At 38.4% G+C, this 9,481-nt stretch overlaps 1 protein-coding gene across 1 annotated transcript; it reads left to right on the forward strand.

Moving 5' to 3' along the window:
• The first annotated feature begins 806 nt into the window (after nt 1-806).
• Nucleotides 807-1,268, forward strand: LOC149149160 (secreted RxLR effector protein 78-like). Its single transcript, XM_089442402.1, has one exon. The coding sequence runs from the start codon at nt 807-809 to the stop codon at nt 1,266-1,268; it is 462 nt and encodes a 153-aa protein (XP_089298528.1).
• The last annotated feature ends 8,213 nt before the right edge of the window (nt 1,269-9,481 follow it).

Consider the following 9,481-nt stretch of genomic DNA (forward strand, 5'->3'; position numbering starts at 1 on the left):
ATCAATCTGCAATGGAGAAGTCTGTTATATCTCAAAATCTGATTGAAAGAGAAGTTGAGCTGCAAAAAACTCTCCATAGAGACAGTAGGGAAGAAGAGGAGTACTGGAGACAAAAATCCAGAAACTTATGGTTGCAGGCCGGCGACAAGAATACCAGTTTCTTCCACAAGCAATCCGAAGCTCGCAAGCAATTCAAATCTATTTCAGAAATTCATTCCCAAGATACAGTGGTCAAAGATTTTGAAGGCATCAGAAGAGCTGCTTTCACATTCTTCAAAGAGCTTTATACGGCTCCTGAAAACCCTCCTTTAGACTTCCAAGCCTACCCCTTTGATCTAATCCCTCATCATGTTCATGAATCTGTTAACGCTATGCTGACAGCTCCAATCAGCATGGATGAGCTCAAGAAGGCTTTGGACGGCATGGAGCCAGATAAAGATCCAAGGCCTGATGGGTTCAATGCCAGATTTTTTCAAACTTGCTGGTCTATTATCAATAAAGATATTTTGAGAATGCTTAGGAAATCTCAATCTTGTTCCAAGATCGGAGGCAGCACCAACTTGGCCTTCCTGGCCCTGATCCCGAAATAGAAAGGAGCTTCTGATTTTGGTAGATATCGGCCCATTTCACTGTGTAACACCAGTTATAAACTGATCACTAAAACAATAGCCAATCATCTCAAGAATGGTTTGCCAGACATCATTCTAGAAAATCAAGGAGGTTTCATCAAGGGGAGAAAGATTTTGGACAATATTGTGTTGGTGCAAGAAGCAGTTCATTCAAGTTGCCATCGAAAAGAGAAAGGAATGGTGATAAAGCTTGATCTTGCAAATGCCTTTGACAGGGTGAAACATGATTTCCTCTATGCTGTTATGAAGAAATTGGGCTTCTCTATAACCTTCATAAATTGGGTGAAAGCCTACATCGCCTCCCCTTGGATTGCGTCGCTGGTTAATGACCGCTCAACAAAGTTCTTCAATGCATCAAGGGGCTTAAGACAAGGTTGCCCGCTGTCCCCGCTCCTCTACGCTATTCAAGCCTCTGTGCTTAGCTTCCAACTTGAATGTTGTCAACAAATAAAGACTCTGCCAAGACTCAGAATGGCTTCCAATGTTAAAGACATTAACCATGCCCAATTTGCCGATGATACTCTGTTGCTTGGAGGAGCGAGCATAAATTCTGCAAGATGCTTTAAGAAGGAGTTGGACATCTACAATGAGGTCTTGGGCAGCAAGATAAACTATCGAAAAAGCATTATCTATGGTTAGAACTGCTCGGTCAAGGAACTGGCTGATATTGCCAGGCTCTTAGAGATGAAAGGAATTCAGACCTGGGAGTTTCTAAAATATCTGGGGATACCAATCTTCAAATCCACTCCCAAAGTTGCTCACTGGATGCCCCTGCTTGACAAACTAAAATTAAGAATTCAAGCTTGGGGAGCCACTTGGCTGAACAATGCGAGGAAGGTTATCCTGATGAAATCCATTCTCACAAGTATGCCTATTTATCAACATTCCATTATGCTTGCCCCCAAAACCTTCCTCAGTAAAATGGACAGTTTGCTGAGAAGATTCCTATGGGAAGCGGGGAAAATAATGAAAAAAGACTCCATTTGGTTAAATGGGACACTATTAAAAAACCAATGCTGGAAGGAGGTCTTCGATTAAGAGATCTGGGTGCCCAGAATCTCTCCCTGAGCACCAAAATTCTATGGAATATTGTTGCTGGAAAGGCTAGCTGGAGTAAGAGAGTTCTGTGGAAGAAATACTTCAACGGACAGCGGCTGAGGTGCTTGGACCAGCCTCCAAAAATCATTAAAGGTTCTCCGATTTTCAAACTCTGTCTTTCTGCTATGGAACATTTCAGTCACAACCTTTACTGGATACCAGGTAATGGTAAAAAAATCAGAATTTGGGATGATCCAATCCTTGGTGAACAACCTCTGAATCATGTTGAAGGCCTGACAAACATTAAAAACTGGCTACAATCCAACAACCTGAATACCCTGTGGGACATATCAAATTGGACAAATGATAATGGAAGACGGTGGGATAGCTGGTACTTGGGAGAGATTCCCCAAAGGCTGCAGATTGAAGCTTCGCTTCTCTTAGATAAACTCTAAGGAAAATGTCCAATGAAAGCAACAGTTAAGGACAAAAGAGGGTGGGGCTCCAACACTGGCAACTACACAGTTTCTGAAGGATACAAAAGTATAACAGCTACTCCTAATGTCCCCCCTGATCCTACTCAATGGAGATTTATTTGGGCCTTTCCTTCGCTTCCCAAAATTGACTTCTTCTGCTAGACGTTAGCTCATAACAGCATTCTCACCAGAGATATTCTGAGAAAACGTGGAATGGAAGCGCCTTCCAGATGCCCTTTGTGTGTGTCAGAGGAAGAGTCGGCTAACCATCTGTTGTTACTTTGCCCCTTTGCCCTAAGGTCTGGAGGGGGGTCCTGAGGTCAAGGGCTGACAAAGTGGAGCTTCCTGGTAACATTCCTTTCCTGCTTCACAATTGGGCCAAATTTTCCCTGTTCAATCTTTCTAAAAAATGGCTCCTCAAAACAGCCTGGATATGGATCCCTAAATTCACCTGCTGGATGCTGTGGTTGGAGAGGAACAATAGGCTGTTCAGGGATGAAAAATGCACTCCTGGCAAAATTATTATTAAAATCCAAGCATTACTGGGAGAGACTTTGGACACCAAACCTGCTTTAAGGAATGAAGCAGCTCTGGACAGTGAGGAGGATATTTGGCTCAAAGATCTTGTTCCAAATTATGATTCCAAGCCCATACCTCTTGCTATCTCCCAAGCTAACTGGGAAATCCGCCTAGAAGAACAGGAGTTTATCAAATGGTGATCTGCTTTGGAGGAACACTGCCTTTTCTTTGACGGGGCCTCTAAAGGCAACCCCGAAGCTGTGGGTGGGGGTGGGGTTCTTCTGAATCCGGATGGCTCAACTGAACTTCGGTTCCAATGGGGGCTAGGCATCGAATCTAATAACAGAGCTAAAGCTCTGGCTCTGTGGCAAGGGCTCAATCTGGCTATCAAAAGGAACTTGCTAACTTTGTCGGTCTTTGGAGACTCCAGGCTGATCATCCAAGCATTGAACCTCAATTCAACTCCTTCGCAGATTCACTTAGTCTCCATTTTCAAGAAAATCAGGTTTACTCTGGCCCAATTCCGGAAAATATCCCTTTTCCATAGTCTGAGACACCTGAACAGTCAAGCTGACCTGGAAGCCAATCTGGGCTCTATCCATTGCAGAAGATCCCTGTTAGTCAACTCTGATGAGTCTATATGCATCATCCCTTAACCTCCGATTGGAAGGGGTTCTGTCTCCAGAGAACGCGTGCTTCAGGATTCAGCTTATCTATTCTATTCAGAAGCATCTTCAGCAGTGGCGGGTTTCGACAAAGAAGACGAGGAGGGCCTTTTGTCATTGAGAAAGGCAATAAAATTAGATCCTTATGAGCTGTTGTCCAACTGGACGGTTGGGAACTCAAAGAACGGTTGCCAGTGGTGGTATGGGATTGATCGCAAAAACAACAGAGTGGTTCGAGTAGATCTTAAGGTTTGGATCTAGGTCTCATTCTGGATCGACAAGCCATCATCTGGGCAAGCATCAGGTGGACTCCGGTCATCTGAATTGAAGGGTCGTCATTATGGCAGTGAAAAGATCACTTGGCCCGATCCATCCTCAAATTCCAAATCAGCAATGTAAAATCAACTAAGTTCTCAGACTTGTCGAGGCTCGAAATTTGTGGAAAGAGCGAATTCCCTCTTTGATGTAATGATCCAGTCCGCGGCAGCTGGTTTGCCGCTCAATAATAACTTTACCCGTTACAGTCTAAAAAAAAAAACTAAATAGATAATTATTTATTTTTTTAATTCTTTTATTAATATTTATCAAAAAAATTATTATATTCTAGTTCATCAATTTGAATAAATAATTTCATTAGCAAAATAAATCATTCTAAATAAAAAAATATAATATACTCTCTGTTATCACATGTTAAAAAAAAATAGTGTAAACTTGGTAGGACTGCATGTTTTTCATCATGTCCATTATATCACCCCAATAGGGCTGGGGAATCGAACCGGTGATTTCACATCATAGAATGCCTTAACATATCACCGATCACCATCTATCCAAGACCTCCCAGACTATCACATGTTAAGATTAATAATATGTTTTTTTGTTCAATATATTTTTTTGTATTATTTTGTAAAATAATTGTAAATAATGATTTAGTGCCTGCAACATGTCACCTTCTATGAATTTTATATTTTATTTTTAATTAAATACTCACTTATTTAATTTTCAACAATATAATATCATTTTCCACTAACATTTTTATTATTTTAGTTGGAAAATTATTTGAGTAGTATCACTAATTATTAAGATATATATATTTTTTTTTAAGTTTTCATTTCCCGTTCCTTTATACTCTAGGGAAATTACCTTAAAACACTATAATACCTTACAACTGAATAAAACTATTTTTTTTCAAATAAATTATTGATATGGTGAATATTAAATAGATTTATTAATAAATATTGGTAAATAAAATTATTTTTCATTTCGTCCTCATACGAACAAGCCATCTTCATTACGGCTCTCCATATTTTTTGGTTTCATCTTCTCAAACAATAAGAATGGGACTATTTCATCAAACTTAAAGGTAGTTGTATTGCTACCTATTGCAACAACTCACTATCCCACAAATCTGGTAGAGAACATAGGAAACTAATGGACTTATCTTTGTCTGATTTTTTTAGATCAACAAATAACAACTGGATTACCACAATATTAAAGACATATAGATTCTCTGTCATTGAGTCTCCATCCTTCATCGTCAGGTTATACAACTTTTTCCGCAAGAACAATTTCTTCACTAGAGGCTTAGATTGGTACCAAGTCCCTAACTTGTCCCACAAATCCTTCGCTGTAGCTTCCCTTCATACATTCAACAATACTAAATCTAAGAGACGCAATCATATTGTGTTATTTTCCTTTCGATCTAACTTCACTTAGTCTTTTTTTGACATTCTTGTCATTATCGTGCCTGGGTCTACAACAATCCATTGGTCTTGGTCAAACAACATATCCTCCATCTTAAGCTTCCACAACTCAAAACTCTTACCATTAAATTTCTTGTGCTCTATATCTCCACTGTTCACCATCTTCTTTCATTGCAAGAATCAACCCCACAGATCTCCCACTAAATAGGGTCTACCACAGGCTCGAGCAAAACCCCTCAACAGTAAGGGAATCCCCTTGAAGTGGAAACAACATTGATACCAAATGTAGATTTTAACCATGTACATAAATTACCTGCAAATAAATTTTTAAAACATAAAAATATACAATCGCCAAAACATAAAATAAATATACACATAGCTTTCCCTCAAGATCCCAAAATCGGGGCTATCAAATTCATTTTTTCATTATTTTCTTTCCAATGTTACAATACATATATATACATGTCATAGTATTCATAAACCACAATTCATTAACCCTGGATTAAAACAATATCGTAGTTCCCTTTAATCGGATCTACAAAATACCATGGGAAGAAAACCATCATGCCCAAAACCATGTGCAAAACCCATACACAAAACCATGGATAGGTCCACCCACCATTCTTGGGTCCGGCCCCCATCATTGGATTCGCATAAAAAAAAATTTCTTAGGGTGTTTCTCCAGATATAGGGGCGCTGCCAACCCCCTACAAATCCCCCAATAAGGGGGGTTGCCGCCCCCCTATAAATACCCCAACAGGGGGGGCTACTAGCCCGTTGTGACCCCCCACTACACTCGGTGCAATATACAACACGTGGGACTAGCCGTGGAAAGAATATAACACACACCCAACACCCGTCAAATAGAACATGCGCATCCTTACCTTCATATTTGAGGTCTTTTCCTTCTAACTGAAACACATGTATCCAATCAAACTTCTACTACCTATCCATTTCTGGACCCCAAAAATTCTAGAAAAATAATTTTTTCAGCGCCCAATGCATGATATTTCTTGCTAGTTTTTCAGCACACTCTCTCAAAACAATGGGTGTTCCTTGTTCCTATTCCAAATTTTTTATCAAAGGCTGATAAATATATTGGAAATATTTGATTAAATTAGACATTTCATCATAAATCCGTCTTACCTAAGGATCTTTCAAGTGATGAGATGAATCAAATCTCTCATGTTGCAAACCATCCCTCAAGTTTTGCACTCAAAAATAATTTTGTAGCTTGAGAGATTTGAGTCCTCCAAGAGCTTGGTGGATTGATAGTGGATTTATGCTAGTCAATACCACATGCCCAACATGACACATGTTGATATGAAATTTTATTTAATTAATTAATGTAAAATAAATTAAATAAAAATCATAAATAACTTGGAGATAAATCATAACCCTTAAATTGCAAATACTACTATGAATATTCTAACATATTTCATGGATATTAAATCTCTACCATCCACCGAATTATTACTAGTTGCTAAATTAAAATTATGTAAGGACTATTCTAAAATAGACAATATTATCCACATAATTATTAAGAACCAACTAATACCCAGAGCTAAGAGAAATCAAATCTCTCTAGGTAAAAATCTATCCCCATGTTTTACACTCAAAATATGATTCTCACAGAGAAATTTAATCCCTTTCCAATTTTGATAATTTGAGATTAAGATGGATTATGATGATTGTATTATATATTTAAATCTTTTAAATATATCGTTATTTAGATATTAATAATTATTTATTATCCTAAAATGATATGAATTATTAAAGTATTGAGAAAATAAAATTGATATAATAATTATTAATCATATTAAAAATGAAATGAAATCATATATATTATTAAAATATATTTATTTTAATTTCACTGTTAAATATGTTTATATTAAAATTCCACTTATCATAAAATAAAAGGAATAATTTTATATGTGAAATCAAAATTATTTAAACAAGTGGGGCTGCGCGGCAACTAGTCCCTGCCTTAGAGCGAATGACTAGCCACATATCACTCATGCTGAACGGAAACCTGCATGCATAGTAAATGCCTTATTACATCCACCAGCTCTTGGAATCTCATGTGGTAATGGAATTCTATTTTTATAAATTCATCCATTCCGATTTTCATGTCTTCTTTTTTCTTACTGAGCGCTCAGGATAACATACATTGCTAGTTGAAATTAAGGTCAGTCTTTTCTCTGTGTGGGCTTTTGGATACTCTCGTTGCAATGATACTGACCCCCCTAAAATCACATCTTCGATGTCAGAATCAGACTACCCATATTGAATCCCAGGTGGGTGTGGTCATTTCAGTCATGAAAGAGAAGTATTGTGAAGTCTAATAAGCAGGCAAGATATCAATTAGACCAGTATTCTAGGTCAGATGGCCTATTGAAGTGAAAGGATTGGCACCCATTACAATGGAGAATACTAGTACATGGCACTCTCCATGCCCTTTGATAATTTTTGTTAAAGATGGGGGAAGTTTATTTGCAGAACTACCATGTGTTCTGTATCTCAATACAATAATCCAGCATTGCTTCCACACCATGGCTTAGAAGCTGCTATTAGTTCACCGTAAGTTTATTTTATATTGGTTTAGGTTGGAAGCTGGTGTCGAAAAATAGAACATGCGCTAAGGTTAAACTACAACTACTATCTTAATGTACTAAAATTTCACTATCATTTGACTTAGGGGAGTTTATCTTTAAATGTGTACCATCATGACTTGCTCTCTAGAAGCTAAGATGTTAACTAATTGCTCTAGCTTACTCTCTGCTTCTACAAGTAAGAACATGAATATGAACCATAATGGTGGTGGTTCCACAATGTTAGCTATCAAGTGGTGGTCGATATCTGCAAAGAAGCAAAATTCGTCAGCCTGTCCACAGATTGGACAAACATGGCACACAAAGGCACTGGCTATATGGGTTCTGGTTGCGTTCATAGTATCTGTGTATATCTTTCATTCCATGAATACTGATATCATTGAAAGGAGAAACGAGGTGCTGGTTAGTATGTGCGATGAGTGTGCCAGGATGCTGCAGGATCAATTTGTTGTTAGTATGAATCATGTTCATGCCTTGGCAATACTGGTTTCTACTTTTCACCATAGGAAAAATCCCTCTGCAATTGATCAGGTCAGTTATCAGTTCCCTTTTTTTCCCCTTTTTATGCCACCTTTTGAGTTCATAATTACAGAGAAATTTTCAAATTGTTCAGAAAAGAGAAAATAATATGATAAATTCAAGCCCTAGAGACCTGTGTTCTTCATGTCTACTATAACGGCCTAGGTGGTCCTTGCGCTTTTATTCAAGTAATGAATGAGGCAAGTAACGAACTCAAATCTAGCATCAAGGACGCCATCCCAGGAGGGTGGTTAGAAGGCGAGGTGATTCTTTCTTTCAGAAATGCCAGCACTCAACGGCTTGCTTTTCCATTTGTTCATGGAAGGCATTTCTCTGTGCAGACCTGAGAATGGTCTTATCTGCTACAATGAAATAAGCTGATCCACTCACTGCCAATCAAAGTACATACAACACAACATCAGCATGCAGTTCATGCCCTAATCATCATAACGAGAGAGGTCAACCCAATTAACCAAATGAATGAGAGTGGCAATGAAAATGGAAAAAGATGTAGCATTGTGCCGAGTCCAAGCAAAATATTGTAAGAAAACAATTTAGTAATTAAGATTTCTTGATCAAAGCATGGATGAATGCATAACTATTCAAGAATTTTAGTAAAGTAGTTTAAGATTCTAATAGTAGATTAATGCAGTCTGCAAAATTGTCATGTAAAAACATTGATAGAAACTAAGGAGAATTAAGCAACTTCAACATGGGAATATCCATTATTCAATGTAATTATTGACTTACTTGTAGAGATGATGAGGGCCTATGTAACATGGTTGAGATTATCTCTTAACGCAACTGAGCAGTTAATAAATATGCCCAATTATATGAATATGAATATTAGTCGAGGCACTGACTTGACTCGGTACTGATTGATTGATTCACTAACAAAATTCACTCACTGTGGGAATGGCGGAAGCTACGCATGCAATTGCAGCTGCCTTGGCCCCTGCTTTCACAGCGACAGAAGGACATTGAAAGTAATACAGTGAATCAACATTGAAAAGAGGGGAGGAGCAGTAGTGGTCTCTGTGAGTTTACCTCCCTCCGGTTGAATCTTATGAATCTCCTCGCCTCCCTCCGCAGAAGACATCTCCTGCCTCAATCAGCGTGAAGATCGACGTGCGAGGGGACATATCAGTGAACATTGCCCACTGACACGCTGGCTCTCACAAGCATCCCTAAAGCTTAGTGAACGGCAAGAAAAACCAAAGAGGTAGATTCTGCATTGCTTTGAAAATATAGGACAGAGCAACCACAACGCCATCTGTCTTTGTTCTAGGCCATCACATGCATAATGCCATCTGTTCTTGTTCT

This window comes from Pinus tabuliformis, chromosome 9 (genome assembly GCF_031772625.1).
Source record: "Pinus tabuliformis cultivar Carrire ecotype Pingquan chromosome 9, CPIR1, whole genome shotgun sequence".
Taxonomy (NCBI): domain Eukaryota; kingdom Viridiplantae; phylum Streptophyta; class Pinopsida; order Pinales; family Pinaceae; genus Pinus; species Pinus tabuliformis.

Bases quoted from the DNA above. Each gene is read 5' to 3' on its own strand.
- LOC149149160 (XM_089442402.1), top strand. From the start codon at position 807: ATGGTGATAAAGCTTGATCTTGCAAATGCCTTTGACAGGGTGAAACAT.